Source organism: Conger conger, chromosome 3, assembly GCF_963514075.1.
Source record: "Conger conger chromosome 3, fConCon1.1, whole genome shotgun sequence".
Classification (NCBI taxonomy): Eukaryota; Metazoa; Chordata; class Actinopteri; order Anguilliformes; family Congridae; genus Conger; species Conger conger.
In genome coordinates, this window is record NC_083762.1 from 15436215 (window position 1) to 15454283 (window position 18069).

At 47.5% G+C, this 18069-nt stretch overlaps 1 protein-coding gene across 2 annotated transcripts in view; it reads right to left on the minus strand.

The window, feature by feature from the left end:
- Window positions 1–18069, minus strand: part of nrxn2b (neurexin 2b) — a 794861-nt gene that overhangs the window by 35774 nt on the left and 741018 nt on the right. The window contains exon 8 of one of the 2 annotated variants that reach the window (XM_061234182.1): window positions 4679–4768. The exons of the other annotated variant lie outside the window; for it this stretch is intronic. Coding sequence (XP_061090166.1) covers window positions 4679–4768 — 90 coding nt within the window. The remainder of the gene's footprint in view (window positions 1–4678; window positions 4769–18069) is intronic. 2 annotated transcript variants of the gene reach the window in all.

Genomic DNA, 18069 nt, shown 5'->3' on the forward strand with positions numbered 1-18069 from the left:
TTACCCCCACAGCTCAAAGTCATCGTAGGTCGTTCAGAATATTTGTTTTTTCTTCAACAAGTCAGTGTTCTAGAACTCCATTGCTTTCACTTACCAGCAGCGATTGTTACATCAGCATTAGAATGTTCAGTGAAGAACATTCCAGTCACATATTTGTGACCTCACACCTTGAAGGGGTTAAACCATAATAGCAGCGCAATGAAAATCAAGAACCTTGGAAGACATGTTTGAGGAAACATTTGATGGTTGGGAGGATCGTCATCTCTAATAATATCTCCTTCACTGATTGCGCAAACCGGGGTGATACTTGCCTCTCCTGGTCAGGGTGAACAGCTATGGTGAGTCCCCTTCATAACACTGAAACGGTCAGAATTATGAAGAGCTACATTGCATTTGGACCCCACCCCCACCCCCCACTGACTGTCCCAAAATAAATAAAAAAAACTCAGGTCTGCTTATTTGTGATAAGCCACTCCCCCTTTCCTGTCAGTCATCTTCAGGGATTTTATTCCCATCTAATCCTCTGAACCTCAAACATACATCCACATTTTTACACTGATTATTCAGTCACATGTGCACTCTGAGAGACAATACCCTGCAAGAAATGAAAACATAAATGCACACAACCACTGTTGAAACAATAAACGTTAAAGGGACCTTGTTTCGACTATTCGGCTTTTATAGGAAATGCATCAGAAATAATCATCCAAAAATCATCCAAAAACTTAAAAGAAGAAAACATTTAAATAAAGCTACAGAGATTTGTTTTCTTTAACCAACGCATCAGTTTCTTTTTCCAGTCATTAAGTCTTTTTAACCCTCTGAGTTTAACCCTCTGTGCTTTGGAGAGAGGAGGTGGGGGCTGAGTCGACACTTTAAGAGAGGGGTTAGCACTTATTTAGCTGTTTAGCGATTCGTTTATTTCGGATAATTTTTTTTTGCACATTTAATTTCCACAAGGGCTCAATGTGAGGGCTTATTCTCCCAATCATCACCCGTTAGACGTGTTTAAAAGCAGAGGTCAATTTTGGGGTATCTTTGTCGCAGGTTTGTGGGTGGACAGGAGGTGGGGGTTAGGGGTCTGAACTTGGGGTTCCCATGGATGGGGGTGCATTTTCACAGAATATGAAGTAAGTCATAGTGTGCTTGTTTGAGTGTAGGTATGTGAGGACAGGGTGGGGGGTGTAAATATGTAAGAAGGAGCCTAAAATCATAATCAGGATTATAACCGGAAATAATCTAGAATGTTGAATCAGATCAGCGTAATTGAGCCAATGGGAGTGCTCAATTTTTGCTCCAATCACAAGGGAGGATCAGCACGTTCACTGCTGTGTTGTTCCCATCGCAAGAGTCATAAGGCGGCCATTTTGTAAAGGAAGGAGACGAGGGCCTATCAGATCTGAGTGATGCAGAGTAGCTATAAAATCCGACCAATGGCGTGCGTTAGATGAGAGTGCGGGGGATAGAACAGCGAGGCAGTCGAGGCCTAGGCTGGTCTCAGCGCTCAGAGTCGCTCTCTATCCTCTCAGCTTTTTTATCTTCATCGCCTGTAATTGTGGGGGAGTTTGCGCATCACGCTGTGAGCTGCGGGAGGCAGCCAGCACGACCGCCATGAACACAGCTCTTTCTGCCGGGTCCATATGCTTTAGCAAGTCCTAAATCTGGTGCTCACACTGCTTCCCTCTGCAAACACACAGGAAATGGCTTTTCTTTTCTTTTTTTTCTCTTTTCTTTTCCAGCTACTTTACGTATTTCTTTTTAACTTCAGACAGGAGGGAAGCAGACAAGGTTCTAGATCCATGGTCCTCACTCCTGGTCCTGGAGAGCCGCAGGGTGTGCTGGCTTTCGTTACAACTCAGCACTTAATTGATCAATTTAAGCTGTTCATTACACAGTTACCTCACCTCACCTGGTGGTCTGAATTGGTTGCTGATATTAAGGCGAGAACAAAAACCAGTACGCCCTGTGGCTCCCCAGGACCACTGTTCTAGAAAACGATCACAGCAAAGGAAGTGCCAGGGTTGGGATTTGATTTGCATGTGGGTTGACAGTCGGCCATTTTGTGGCCACACAGACTCCCTCCAGGATCTGCGTTCTTCATCCTCAGTAAGATGGAGACCGGCGCCCTCGGCCTGTGGTTGACTGACCTTCTCTAATGACAGGACGGTAGGTCTAGAAAGGGGTACAGACTGAGCCTTATGATCAATTACGTGTCAGAGTACGGAGGCTGGAACAGGCTTCTCCGTATTGCCGCACTCCAGTCGCTGGGGTTAGCTCCATTAGTGTCACATCTGAAGAGCAGATGTAAGGGATGGCACAGGGTCTGGGTGTAAAGGATGTCTTGTTGACTGTGTGGGTGTGAAAGTGGAGAGTGGTTGGCTAGGTGAACGAGTGGTTTGCTGATTCGGTTTGTCATGTGTCAAGTTACACCCACCTTAGCCCGGTCCCAAAGGCCCAAATTGGGTCCTGTGTGTGTGCACGCATGCAGGGGTTTGTGCGTGTGTGTGTGTGTGTGTGTGTGAACATGCAGGGGTTTGTGCGTGTGTGTATGTGTGCGCGCGCACGTGCATGCAGGGGTTTGTGTGCGTGTGTGGGTGTGTGTGTGTCTGCATGCATGCATGGTGTATGTATGCATGTAGGGGTGTGTGTGTGAGCATTTATCTTGTGGGAGTAGGAGAGATTATTTGGGGATGTGTGTGTGTGTGCGTGTGCGCGTGTGCGTGTGTGTGTGTGTGTGTGTGTGTGCGTGTGCGTGTGTGTGCATTTCTCTTGTGGCAGTGGGAGAGAATATTTGGGGATGTGTGTGTGCACGTGTGCGTGTGTGTGTGTGTGTGTGGGTGCGCATTTCTCTTGTGGCAGTGGGAGAGATTATTTGGGAGAGGCAGCCCTTGTGGTTAAAGATTAGAGTTTGTTATGCTGTGAGGTGGTTAAATTCTGCTTAATTCCAGTTAATCCTGTCTGTATTTAGCTCATTATGTCAAACATGCTTTAACCCTTTGAGTTGAGAAAATGTCCCCTTCCCTCCCTCCCTGCTCCCTGTACCTTCCTCCTCCTCCGCCTCTTCCTCATCCATGGCACCCCCTCCGAGGCCTCCTGTGCCCTAACATAACTAACCAGACTGAAAATCAGCAAATATTATTCTAATTCTGTGCATTTTACGCCAACCCCAAGGGTCATTCCACTGTGCGGTTAAACATTACATTACATTACATTACATTATTGGCATTTGGCAGACGCTCTTATCCAGAGCGACGTACGTAAACCCTCACACATTCTACGACAGGACTCACTGAGCACTTTATTTCCTGTACGTATTCATGCGATTATCTAATCAGCCAATATCATCATAGGGATATTGACCTTTGACCTTCCCCTTCGCTGGGGTAGTGACTAACATCCTAAACGGTGTAGAATGGACGGGGAAAAGCTTCGGAAGTTCAGAAGCTTTGTGGGGAATATATCTGTAGAATCAACCACCTTCAGCAGCCCAAACGCAGACACTGGCAAAAATCGAAGAGGTCGAGAACTTTTAGCACTCAAAGGGTTAAAGAAGGCGACTTTAGTTATGACTTCACGTCTTAGGGCTTTTAGGGTTTCGCCGATTGGTCAATAGCACTACTGCAATGAGAGGAGCAAGCAAAACATACACAAAAAAGTCCCTTTAACTTTTACAGACTTTCCGGTTGTTACAGGATTACTTAGCAATTTCGGTTAGTTTTTTTTTTTTTTTACTCGTCGTCATGGTTATTAATGTTTAAAAATTAAGCATTGTTACTGAGAACAACAAGAGCAAACAAAAGACACAGCCAGAAATCACTCCAATCAAATCTCAGATCTATTTACAGTACAGACAGGTACTCAGGTGTAGGTTGTTAGCAGGTTACTGGAGGGTTATGTTAAGGTTATTTACGGTGTTAAACCTCTGAAAAGGTGCAGTGCCAGTTTTGGGTGAAGGGAAATCTGCTTCCCCCTTTTTTGCCAGTCACTAGTAGGATTACCCATGGGCACCCATCCAGGAACGGTCCACTTAAAACATTTACTGGGGGGGGGGGGGCTTGATTGGATTTTTCAAATGAGAGAAAATAGATCTGGGTGAATTTAGTATGAATATTTGTATGTCTGTAAACTACAGTCAAATCTGTTATACCTTGGTTTTGAAAAGGCAATCAAGCGTCCTAATGCTTATCTAAATCTGCGCGGCGTTATCTGCACAATTTCTCACGAACGGGAAGATGAAATGAGTGGAGGGCTGAGACTGTACCCGATTCAACAGGTCGCCTCTGACTATGAACCTTTAGAGCCCTGTTATTCTTTATTTAATTTTGAGCTTTGGTTGGGAGAAATATCCAATACTATGGGACAGGTGATGCTAATGCTACTGAGGCTATGTGTGTGTCTGTAGTGTAGTACACTGAAAAGGACAGGTGTGTGCTCTTGGGAATGAACACATAACTAGCCCAGCAGTGGATCCTTCAGGCTCCTGAGCTACTCAGGTAACGGGCCACGGCCTGGACTGAAGTTGAAGAGGAGGGTGCCCAGGCATACCGAATTACGTGACCAATCAGCTTGCTTCTCTCCTTTGTCAAGGGAGGTGGTGGGGGGGCACTGCACCTCTTCCAGAGACTCGTTAAATTAATTAAGGGATTAGGCCATTAATTAATTAATTGATTTTTATTACCTTTGTCGAGTAGCCATTCGTCAACTACCCGACCAAGTCTGTATGGGATTCTTTGTCTAGCAATAGCCAGGCGTTCGATATCATTGTTCCCTTTAAAGAATTTGGAGAGACAGATTAAAAGAGGTTAAAATCTGGAAGTTAAAAGGTTAGAAAAAGGTTAGCAAAAAGGGCAAAAGGTCAGTTTATCAAGTTAGGTACTTTTAGGGTGAAAAATAATTCTTTTTTTTGGGTTAGATTTAATGGTTAGAAAATTAACAGTATACTAATTACCATAGGTTTAAGTTGCTTTTTAATGAGATGTTCAGTTAAACATATTTATGAATAATTTAGAAATAGGCATATTTACAATGGTTTAATTATAAAAACACCTAATTCCAGAGAAGACAACGGAAGTTAAAAATGTATTCAACAACAGTAATTCATAACATGCTTGTCAAATGAAAATTATAATCAAATTGGTTATGAAAATAAGCAAGAACAACAATGTCAACAGTAGAGGCAGATCAAGATAGTAACAGTATATTCAATATAAGAAGAAAAATAGTAATACATTCCATTTAAAAAGCAACAACAGACACACAATCAAGACATTTTTCATATGCAGTAAAAGGCAAAGAATCACACATTTTAAAAATCAGGAAGACATTTTCTCATTTCACACCTGCCCAGAGACAATTGTGTAATTTTGCGATTCACATTTATTTTTGATACATTTTGTCCTAATTTGCATAAACAATTTCTCAGACATAGAGCGGTCGATTGTGTGTGTGCGTGTGTGTGTGTGTGTGCGTGCTTGTGTGTGCGTGCTTGTGTGTGCGTGTGTGTGTGTGCGTGTTTGTGTGTGTGTGTGTGTGTGTGTGTGTGTGTATGTGTACACACTCGGCTTAAGAAGCCACATTTAAAACCAGAATGTTGCGGGGTGACATCCTGAGCAGAGCACTGATTGGATGAAACATTAGCATGCAAACCAATAAAACCAGCTCTACCCAAAGCAGCCGTTTCAGTACTGCGGATACTGTTCTTTAGAAGCTCCACCAGAGCACCACATCAAAAGCCACCTCTGGCAAGATAATCACCGGCCACGTGAGGGAAAATATCTCAGTTCATAACGTCTCCCGCCCCACCTCCGCGGCAGTGCTATATATAACCTGTGCGCCAACATGGCTGCCGCCCCAGAGAGAACCTGCACACGCGTGTGCAGAGACATGTGAGTCTAACGAGCTGATCTGAGATCAGTCAGGAGGGAAGGTGTAGCGTGTGTGTACGCTGGCCTAACCAGAAGTCACACTGAGGAGCCCCACGGTGGAGCCACAGCAGGGAAGAAGGGAGGGAGAGAGGGAGAGGGAGTGAGAGAGAAGGGGGTGAGAGAGAAGGAGGGAGTGAGAGAGAGAGGGAGGGAGGGAGATGTGGTAGGAAGAAGAGTACTTGAAGAGGAAGAATCGATTCATAACCCGGTGACATTGGGGGTGTGCTGAACCTGGGTGGGGGGGGGGGGTTACATGTATCATTCATCTTTGGGTGGGAGTAAAATACTGACAGTATGAGAGATATGGGGGAGAGGGGGTGAAAGAGAGAGACTAATGATAGCTATGAGGAAGAGGCTAAACATGTATTCTCAATGTCGTCCAGCACGGTTTGCCTGTGTGCAGTGCTGGAAGCAGGTGGGGCTCATCAGAGAAGATGCAGGAAATGGGTGGAATTACAGAGAAATACAACTATTGAGTTACAGGAGAGCACAGAGAGCAATGGAGTGAAAGGGAGAGAAATGGAGAGATAATGAGAGAGAGAGAGAGAGAGAGAGGGAGGAAACCATATTTTCTCTCTTGTTCTTTATATTCTGGATGGCGCACAGAGGGGGGATGCAGCTTGGATCACATGACACTGTTCCCGGGCAACACTTCATAAGACTGGACCTCCCGACACAGTTGCAGAGCTGCACCCCTGACCCCGTTCGCTGGCGCTGCCGAACCCCCGCCAGGAACACAGAAAACAGATCGGAGGGGGAGATGTCCACTAACACACAATATGGTCCAGTGTGCTGCTTTATCACTGTCGCACTGAGACACGGTGTCGATCGTGGGCCAAGTCCACCCGTCTTCCCCTGACAGAAACCAAAATCCCAGCTACTTACACCCGCAGCCGTACCACCCTGTACCCTTCTCATGTCAAACTGCTGAAGCTAAGCAGCCACATCCCCCTGTACCCTTCTCATGTCAAACTGCTGAAGCTAAGCAGCCACACCACCCTGTACCCTTCTCATGTCAAACTGCTGAAGCTAAGCAGCCACATCACCCTGTACCCTTCTCATGTCAAACTGCTGAAGCTAAGCAGCCACACCACCCTGTACCCTTCTCATGTCAAACTGCTGAAGTTAAGCAGCCACACCACCCTGTACCCTTCTCATGTCAAACTGCTGAAGCTAAGCAGCCACACCACCCTGTACCCTTCTCATGTCAAACTGCTGAAGCTAAGCAGCCACACCACCCTGTACCCTTCTCATGTCAAACTGCTGAAGCTAAGCAGCCACACCACCCTGTAAGCCACAAATAAGGATTGGCCTGGTTATAACCTCTTGACAAAGGGTTTTTAATGTGCTAAAGGTCTTTGCATGTGCTAAAGGTCTTATTAAATCAGGCTCCAAGTTGCGGGGTGATGGTGGGCCAGTACTCAAAGAGACAACCAGTGCCCCAACAACAGCGATGGGGACACTGTGCTGTTGGAGGTGCCTTCCTCTGGAGGAGAAGTCCTGATTGTGGCCAGAAAAGGTCCCGTGGCCCTTTTAAAAAGAGTAGGGCTGTTCACCCTGGTGTCCAGGCCACATTAAAACAAAAAACAGGCTCTCTACACCCGGCTCCTTATGCCTGACAGTCCCTACAGGCCACATAGACACCCCAGGTCATCACTGCAAAAGAGAGTTCAGCTCTCACTTGACCCACCGGGTTAAAGACAAATGGAAAAGTCAAGAGGCAGGACTGCTCCTACTAGGCTAAGGACCATCCTACTGTAGAAGAGGAGGGTGTCCAGGCATACCGAATTATGTGACCAATCAGCTTGCTTCTCTCCTTTGTCGAGGGAGGTGCTACAACCTACCTGTGGGTCATACACTCTCCTAGGCACGCCTACTTTCTCTTTCGGCTGAGTACAACTTTTCTCATGTCCCTACTATGTTTACCTCAGATAGTTTTGCGAACTTTCATATGTCTTTTCAGATACATCTCAAAGATTCTTTGAAAGTATGCCGTGATGATGCACATACTGTCAGACGGAGAAGGGGGTCACACAAGGACACCCCGCTCCCCTGTCTCTTCCCCAAGCGATGTTCTCTGGAGGAGGTCTCCTAATTGGGGTGACGGCGCGGCTACCGTAACCTTGACGAAATGTTAAAAGTTGACGATCCTCAATTTTCCCGAGTAAACATCACGTACGAGCCGGGCTCGAAGAGTCGGCTGGGATAAAGGGCGTCTGCCAAGGAAATAAATAAGGTAATGAACACGATAGCAGAAGGCAGTGTTCTGTGGAGTAAAATGGCTTAATTAGATTACAATTAGGAGATTAAAAAGTCATCCCTGAGCGAAGCGGCCGATGCCTTCCATTACCACCACCAATAATTATTCCCCCATTTCCACTGGTGCCGGCGCAAGGGGGGGGCCAGGGGGGGTGCGGGGTAGGGGGGATAGTTTGGGCTCTATTTGTGCTTCATTTCCTTCAGGACCCAACAGGTGGTTGGCCTAATTTGGAAAGGAGGTAAACGAGGCCTTTGATAAACAAGGCAAAACAAAGCATGCTGGGAGGATGTGGCACCAGCACGGCCATTAACCCCGCATTGCTCCAGGGGGGCACTGTCCCTCTGTAAGCCACTTTGGATAAAAGCATCAGCTAAATAACAAATAATACATTATTATCGTGCCTCTTGAGTCGGTTGGGGAACCGTGGTCACACCCGACGACGAAGATGAAGACGTTGGCGACGGCACTCTCGCCTGTCCGTGAATAACGGGACGAGAAACCGCTTTGCCCCATGGGAAATCAGAGGGGAGTCTAAGCCCCGGTGCAGCGCGCTCTGTCACCGCGTCGGCCGTTCCGGACGCTTCCGTCTCCGCACCGTCTCCTGGCCTCTCTCCGGCTGCACGAAACGATCCTCACAGGACCGCTCTATCTCGTGGCCCAACCGGAGAATCTCCTTCAGCGTGCGAAAGGGCGAAGCTGGTCCTGAGTCTCCTTCAGATCGCGGTGAAGTTCGCCGTGCCCGTCGTGTGTGAAATTCGCACCGAGACGCAACTCGGCCAGGCCTGCGTCCTTGACCCCTCCGTTCCCCCCGCCCTCCGAAAACGCCCCCTCTCGCGGGGACGCTCCGAGCCGTAACGGGCCTCTAACGACGGAAAAAAACCCGGCCGCTCATCGGAGCTTCAAAGTCACGCCACGCCTTCCTTTGTTTTCCTCGGACGAGGACGGAGCCGGCCGGCGCCCCGCGGCACCGCTGGCAGGAAACGGGCCGTCGTCCAAACTGTGATGAAGTGGCTCCCGGACACAACAGATACCCTTCTTATTTACGAATTTGGCAGACACTCCTCTCCAGAATTTACTGTGAAACCAGGTATAGTTGGGCACTGTATAATACGGCCTGCAGCCTGGTGACTGAGGCGCATGACTGGGACCCGGAAGGTTGGTGGGTCAAGCCCCGGGGTAGTCACAATAAGATCCGCACAGCTATTGGGCCCTTGAGCAAGCCCCTTAGCCCTAGTCTTGCTCCAGGGGGAATAAATAACAAATTATTATAATTATTATTACTACTACAGCCAAAACAATACACCGAGTGGCCACGACGAATTAAAAACACCTACAGTCGAGCATGATAGATCCCAACAGATATATCTTATCAACTGAACACCTTGACTGTACACAGAAAGTAGGATCTAATGATGTACAGCCATCTTGCCATCTAATCTCTGTAATCAAAGGCAATTTCTCAGACGCCTAAATCCCACAATCGCAGGCACAAGTGCCGTACCATGACACCAGGAGCTTTATTAAGAGTTCTAACTAATCCACTGCTGGCAGAATGAGATGTGAACCATTGCATAAAACTGTGTGGAGCTATCAAATTGAACCAATCATTGTGTTCTGCTGAGGTCGGTGATTTACAGCTAAATAGCAAATTCGGCATCGCTAGCTTTCACAGAACGTAGGCTAACAGTGCTAACTGAACCAGAGCTAGCGGCTACGCAGCTAATCTGTGGAACATAGACCTCTGACACAGGAATTGTTTAGAAAATACAGGTGGGCTGCCTCTCGTCCTCTCCCCCACCATATCCCTCCCTCTCTCCATCCCTCCTCTTTGTCTCCGCTCTACTCCCTCCCTCTCCTCTTATCCACCTCTGGGCTTTTCTAGCTCGCAGGAGCAGAACACGGGGAACAGAGGAGAGGAGCATGTATTTACCCCCCTCCCGCACTAGACGGAGCGCCCCCGCCCCCGCTCCCCAACACTGGGGTGAATTCGCAGAGAGAACACAAGCCAATCACGTGGGACATCACTGGGAGTACATGTGTACTATCCCCCTATAGCTCTCATTAGTCTCCCTCTTTCCCCCCACCCTCTCTCTCCCTACCTATCTCTCATCGCCCCCCCCCCCCCCTCTCTCTCTCTCTCTCTCTCGGGTGCGTCACACAGATGTGAGGAAACGCAGGATGAAACTGTTTGAGACGAGTTCTGAATACTGAGCAGCAGGACCAGCGATGTGTGTGTGTGTGTGTGTGTGTGTGTATTTGCGTGTGTGTGTCTGTGTATGTGTGTGTATGTGTGTGTGTGTTTGCGCGCGTGTGTGTGTATGTGTGTGTGTGTGTTTGCGTGTGTGTATGTGTGTGTGTGTATGTGTGTGTATGTATGTGTGTGTGTGTGTGTGTGTGTGTGTGTGTATGTGTGTATACTGTATACTAATGCTCTTTGTAATGCCTTTGTGAGTCCAAGCAAATACCAAAATAAACCAACGATAAAAAGGACATTACAAGTATTGTGCATGTTAATTACAACATACATTATTAAAATAAAAACATTCCCCAATATTCGTATCCCTTATTGGGAGTGACTGAAGTGAGATGAGGAACTCGATGGTGAGAGTGTTTGGAAGGTCGTTCCAAGGGCAGGGAGCACAGGAAGTGAAGTCTGATTGGCTCAGCTCGTGATTGGCTCAGCTCAGATTAAATGTGTGGATCTTTGAGAGGTAGGCAGCTTCTTTGGAAGAAGTGCTTGTCCTGAGATTTCAGTTTAATAAATTTGCTGAAAACATTGTTTTCACGTTGCCATTATGAGTTATTAAAATTAAATCTACAGCACAATACTGTCCTCTCAGGTCCTCTTCACACTTGTGTTTGATCTGCATTTCGTTGTACGTCGCTCTGGATAAGAGCGTCTGCTAAATGCCTTGTAATGTAATGTAATGTAATGTAATAATACAGTATGCAGAATGTGAATGGATGCGAATACTTTCTGAAGCCACTGTATATGTGTGTGTGTGTGTGAGTGTGTGCATGTGTGAGTGTGTGATGGTGTGTATGTGTGTGTTGTGTGAGTGTGTGTCAGAGTGTGTGTGTATGTGTGTGTGTGCGTGCACGTGTGTGTATGTGTAAGTGTGTGTGTGTGTGCGTGTGTGAGTGTGTGCAGGTATGTGTGTGATGGTGTGTATGTGTGTGTTGTGTGTGTGTCAGAGTGTGTGTGTACGTGTGTGTGCGTGCACGTGTGTGTATGTGTAAGTGTGTGTGTGTGTGCGTGTGTGAGTGTGTGCGAGTGTGTGATGGTGTGTATGTGTGTGTTGTGTGAGTGTGTGTGTACGTGTGTGTGCGTGCACGTGTGAAAACAGATAGAAAAGGCACATTTGTATGTGTGATGTGCCACAGCCACATACAAGGACATCAAGGTCCAGACCTTGGGAACTACTAGCTGTGAGTACTGCAGGCATATGATAACCCAGTTCTTCCCAAAGGAATGGGAACTACTACTTTGGGAAGCTTGGAGGCCATTTTCTATTGGTTTCTAATGCCCCCCATCAACTGGCATTACCAGGAGTGCAGTGGTAGACCATTCTGCAAAGCTGCTTAATTTTATTGTCATGATAATGCACAGGCCTGATAAACATTTTAAAAATTGTAAAATCCAGCCATGACCAGCTTGAAATGACCAGCTTTGACATAGCTTGAGCTGGTCAAGCCATGTTGAGTATGGAGCTGGCCTGACTAGCTTGTCAACCGGCTACCAGCTGTTTCAAAACCTATCTTGAGCTGTTTTTTCCCAGCAGGGGCGAGTTCGAGTATCGAAAGCTAATATAGAAAGAACACATTGCCCAGTTGGAGTTTACGGTGCCTGACTGAAAATTCAGCTTTTTTCGAACGAATAAGTTGTGTATGTATTTTCAGGAGGAGTGCTGATGCGAATCTTAAATCGTATACTGCATGTCATCATTGACTAAGACTCCATTAAGTCATCCACTCACCCACTCCCTGCTCTCCACAACTGCAGTGAACCATGCCGACCTGCACTGCAAAGTGCCAGATTGAGAGATGCATAGAATTACTTTCTAAAAAAGAAACCATCTGTTCATTTTTTAATTATTATTTATAGCTGAATCTGCATGCTTTAATATGTTGCTATGAACAGGGCTCCGCACTTATTTTACGATAATAATTGGATGAAGTAGTATGTTTTTATAAATATAAATATGTGTTTAATAAACATATGGTGAGAACGCTAGAAATGGGTTTTAAATAACACATTATTTTAGAGTGTGGCTTGGACTGAGAGAGGCGGCAGAAAGCAGGGCTTTGGCAAAACGACTAAGAGAAAAACACTGAAAACCCAGCTGCAACTACGTGTGTGCATGTGTGTTTGTGCGTGTATGTGAGTGTGTGTGTGCTTGTGTGTGTGAGCGTGTGTGTGTGTGTTTGTGCTTGTATGTGGTGTGTGTGTGTTTGTGCATGTATATGTGTGTGTGCCTGTGTGTGTGTGAGCATGTGTGTGTTTCTGCGTGTATGTGGTGTGTGTGTGTGTGTGTGGGCTTGTACGTGTATGTGGTGTGTGTGTGTGTGTGTGTGTGTGTGTGTGTGTGGGCTTGTACATGTATGTGGTGTGTGTGTGTGTGGGCTTGTACATGTATGTGGTGTGTGTGTGTGTGTGTGTGGGCTTGTACGTGTATGTGGTGTGTGTGTGTGCGTACGCATGTGTATATGTGTGTGTAAGGGGGGGGTGTATGAGCAATGGGGGCTTTCGTTGATATCTCTCTGTGCCTGTTTTGATTGCAGTGTAGAGCTATCAGATTACAGACTACAGCACAGACTGTGCCTGTTTTGACTGCACTGCAGAGTTGTCTGGTTACAGACTGCAGCAGAGACGGTGCCTGTTTTGATTTGGATAGTCTGCTGTAAATAAGACGCTAATCCCCACACGGCCGTGTGGGCTGAGGAGGTAAATGTCACAGAGGACGGTAATACCCTGTCGCGGCTTCCTCTGTTGGAACGCGTCTCTCTCAGCTCCACGTACAGTCTGTAAACACGCTGATCTCACTGCGTTATCACCCTCACAGGCCTTATCAGACTCGCATTAGTGACCCAGCCCCGTCCCCTCAACACACTCCGGGAGAGAGAGGGTCGAAATCAGGAACAGCCAAGAGGGAGGGGGAGAATGAGAGAGGGGGGGAGGGTAGAAAGGAGAGGGGAGGAGAAGGAGAGGTAAACAAGGTACGTGATAGAATGCGACAGGAAAGGAGAGGAAGCGAGGAGAAAGATTGAGAGAGAGTGAGGAGGAGAGGTACGGTAACAAAGTGAAATTCGAGAGAAAATGAGAGGAAGAGAAATAGAAAGGAGGGAGGGAGAGAAGGGGGGATGATTGCACGGAGAGAGAAATAGAGCGAAAGAGGGGAGAGTGAGGCTTCAGCGTGAAAATGCAATTTATTACTTTTATGGAATATTATATGTGTTCGACTAAATTGAAGAAAAAGTTCATTTTGATTTCAGCGTGTCTTTAGCCAACTCCAAAATCATTTAAGTCAGAGCAACACATAATGGAGAGTGAGTCAGAAAGGAACAGATGTAGAGTTTCTGGAAGGTAACACAGTCCTGTCTCTTATTATTTATGAGGCGTAAAACCACAGGCAGAGGTGAGGAGGGCGACCAGGTTTTTATTCAGAAAGATTGCGCTTCAATCTGGGGCCAAAAACAGCCATCTGATACATCTGATGTATGTGTGTGTGTGAGAGAGTGAGTGTGTGTGTGTGTGTATGAAAGAGAGAGTGTGTGTGTGTTAGAGAGTGTGTGTGTGTGTGTATGAGAGAGAGTGTGTGTGAGAGACATTGAGTGTGTGTGTGTGAGAGAGTGTGTGTGTGTGAGAGAGTGAGTGTGTGTGTGTGTATGAAAGAGAGAGTGTGTGTGTGTGTGTGTGTGTGTGTGTATGAAAGAGAGAGTGTGTGTGTGTGTTAGAGAGAGTGTGTGTGTGTGTGTGTGTGTATGAAGAGAGTGTGTGTGAGAGAGATGAGTGTGTGTGTGTGAGAGAGTGTGTGTGTGTGAGAGAGAGTGAGTGTGTGTGTGTATGAAAGAGAGAGTGTGTGTGTGTGCGTGTGAGAGAGTGTGTGTGAGAGAGATTGAGTGTGTGTGTGAGAGAGTGTGTGTGTGAGAGAGTGAGTGTGGTGTGTATGAAAGAGAGAGTGTGTGTGTGTGTATGAGAGAGTGTGTGTGAGAGAGATTGAGTGTGTGTGTGTGTGAGAGAGAGTGTGTGTATGTGTATGAGAGAGTGTGTGCGTGTGTATGAGAGAGACTGTGTGTGTATGAGAGAGTGTGTGTGTGTGTGTGTGCGTATGTGAAAACATGGTCTCTCTCTCTCCCTCCCTCCCTCTCTCCCTCCCTCTCTCCCTCCCTCTCCTCTCTCTCTCTCTCCCTCCCCCTCTCTCTCTCCCTCCCTCCCTCCCTCTCTCCCTCCCTCTCTCTCTCCCTCCCTCCCTCTCTCCCTCCCCTCTCTCTCTCTCTCCCTCCCTCCCTCCCTCTCTCTCTCTCTCCCTCCCTCTCTCTCTCTCTCTCTCTCTCTCTCTCCCTCTCTCTCTCTCTCTCCCTCTCTCTCCCTCTCTCTCCCTCTCTCTCTCTCTCTCTCTCTCTCAGAGCTAAGGTCCCTCACCCCACCCACTCACCCCTCTAACTCATCTGCTCAGTAATGAGGCGTCATCAGCACTCACACGCCCGTTACCTCCAGGAGACTGTCCGTTCGCACCTACGCCCGTTTCCCCCCCAACGTTTTCGAGAACCGGGCCCCTCCAATCTCCTCTCCGAGCGGATCGGCCTGCCGATGAGGTTATCCTGGACGGGTCCAACCCCAATGAAATTAGACAAATATGTCTGTTTCCCAGCAGGCTCTGGTGCTCCTACACTGCCCATCGGATATCGATACAGGCCCATTAACCACTCGAGGGACCCTCCCCGGAGACTTCCTCCATGCAGTGACAGCCCTTCAAGACCCTCTGTCATTAATCAGGGCTGTGTACATGCTAAGAAGAGGAGGAGGAGGAGGAGGAGGAGGAGAGAAGATGTACAGAGGGCAGAGTGCTTCGTGTTTATCTACGAGCCCCTACCTGCCTCGCTTTACGGAGCGTTTAAAGTTCGAACCGGTCGAAAAATCGATGAACGTAGATTCTGTTTCGCTTACTCGCTGTAGCTTTTTGCCAGACCTCAGTGTCTCATTTTTTTGTGTGGAGCGCAGACAGCATTTTTCTTTTTATTGTGACATTACCCGGCTCCGCACACCCACAAAAACAATTCTTGACTTGCCTTTTTTTTTGGTTTTTTTACTTTGACAGAGCGCAACAAATTGTTCATTGCTCTCAGAAACAGGCCACAAGGACCCTTACTGTTTGACATCACTCCTGTCCTTCAAGTCCCGCCCCTTTACTGCCATACCAACCTATCAGAAACCACCGCGCAACTTCCTCTATTCCGATGCGTCTCCCCGCTCCTCATGATGAAATGAACAAAGCCTATTCCCTCAGCAAAAATGCTGAACTAACAACTAAAAACCAAAGAAAGTTCATAAAATGCTTGACAAAAAAAAAAAAAAAACCAGTAGAAATATTAAAGCACTGCTACATCCAATTACAATAACAGCTAAACAAATAAATAGGTAAATATATAAATAAACAACCGTTTCAGCCTCGATAACAGCAGCGCGGCTGTTTACAGACTGTCCTCGCGTTAGCGTTAGCGTTTAGCGCTGTGCCACCAGAAACATCGGAACTGGTGAGGATCTGAGTTCATCAGCAGCGGCGAGGCGGGGACTGGGGTGTAATAAGCCTCCCTGTCACCACGGTGATGCGTACGCCCCAGTGTGATGGAGATGGATGTGCAGGGGCAGAGAGAGAGCGAGATAGAGGAGAGGGAGAGGGAGAGAGAGAGAGAGAGAAGGTCCATCTGACGGGCGGTGTGTCGGAATAAGAGGCCTGTTGTCATGACGGCGGTGCTCTAATGGTTGGGTTGAGGGGTTCATGACGTCACTGCAGTGAACCTCCAACCCAACCACCCAGCCCCACTTCATTTGTTGTTCAGAGATAATATATTTACTGCACAGATATTCAGCTCTGCTGCCACTCTTCCACCTGTCTGTCTGTCAGTCTGTCTGTCTGTCTGTCAGGTCTGCCTGTCTGTCTGTCTGTCTGTCTGTCAGTCTGCCTGTCTCTCTGTCTGTCAGTCTGCCTGTCTGTCTGTCTGTCTGTCTGTCTGTCTGTCTGTCTCTCTGTCTGTCTGTCAGTCTGCCTGCCTGTCTGTCAGTCTGCCTGCCTGCCTGCCTGTCTGTCTGTCTGTCTGTCTGTCTGTCTGTCTGTCTGTCTGTCAGTCTGCCTGCCTGCCTGTCTGTCTGTCTGTCTGTCTGTCTGTCTGTCTGTCTGTCTGTCTGTCAGTCTGCCTGTCTGTCTGTCTGTCTGTCTGTCTGTCTGTCTGTCTGTCAGTCTGCCTGTCTGTCTGTCAGTCTGCCTGTCTGTCTGTCAGTCTGCCTGTCTGTCTGTCTGTCTGTCTGTCTGCCTGTCTGTCTGTCAGTCTGCCTGTCTGTCTGTCTGTCAGTCTGCCTGTCTGTCTGCCTGTCTGTCTGTCTGTTGGTATATATGCCTGTCTATCTGTCTGTCTGTCTGTCTGTCAGTCTGCCTGTCTGCCTACCTGTCTGTCAGCTTGTCTGTCTGCCTGTCTGTCTGTCTGTTGGTATGTATGCCTGCCTGTCTGTATGTATGTCTGCCTGCTTGCCCACCTGTCTGTCCGTCCGTCTGTTGGTATGTATGCCTGTCTGTATGCTTAGTAAGGGCTCCAGTAGTACCTGTGTTGTTGCCCTAGCTGTGGGTGCAATGTACCCCCCTAATGCCAGTTTATTCATAATGTAAGAGCCAATCAGACACCCTTTTAGCTTCAGTGATTGTGGAGAGAGAATTTTCCACATCAAACAGCAGAATATCCCCTAGGTAAATACTCTGTGCTGTGGCGTGATGGGATTATTATTTTTATTTATTTTACATGTTGACTGTTGTGCTTTTCCATTGATCGGGATGTGCGCTGTTCTGGAAATGCTCTCCTAGGAGATCTTCCAATGTGGCCTGAGGAAGCAGCCTGGTGCTGCAGCCAATGACTGGGCCAGAAAGGTTCACTGTCTGTGAGTTCCAAGGCACGAGACCAATGGGGAAAAAAAAAAAGTGCAATGACCTGGACCAATCAGTTTGATCCATAGAAGTTATTCCTTCACCTAATCACCAACCAGGATCCCATAAAATATCCTGGTGACACACAGTAATTTAGGCAGTTGGGTGGTTTTAGAAATAGAAGTGTTTGCTACTGTACTATAGCAGAAAAATGTGTGCTGGATGCCCTTCGGTGTCAGAGGATCAGACACAGAGAAAAAGATCTCTCTGAAACATCTTACCAGGATATACACCTGACAGAACACAGTCTAGTGGGGACCGTGGCCCCTGGCACACACAGATCCCCATTCCCAGGCCCCGGGTGTGAATACACAGGGCACGTACGGCAGAGATACAGAGCTCAGTCTGCAGCTCCACTTTGGCAAAGCCACAGGAGTGAACGAGACCCACTGAGATGGAAAACATGGTGACTTGCTGTGTGTGCGTGAGAGTGTGTGTGTGTGTTTGTGTGTGTGTGTGTGTGTGAGAGAGAGAGTGTGTGTGAGAGTGTGAGGGGGGTTTAACGTATTACGGAACAACAGGGGGGCTTTCCGCAGCTCAGGAACCCCACAGCTAGGCGGCAGTAGCGGATGTCATGTCTGTTATCCTAGCGGTGCGTGTACACTATGCGTGTGATGAAACTGCCCTCTTCCCTCTGGACAGGAGCAGGACAGGAAACAGAAACACAGAAAATGTCTTCCCTCATAAGCAC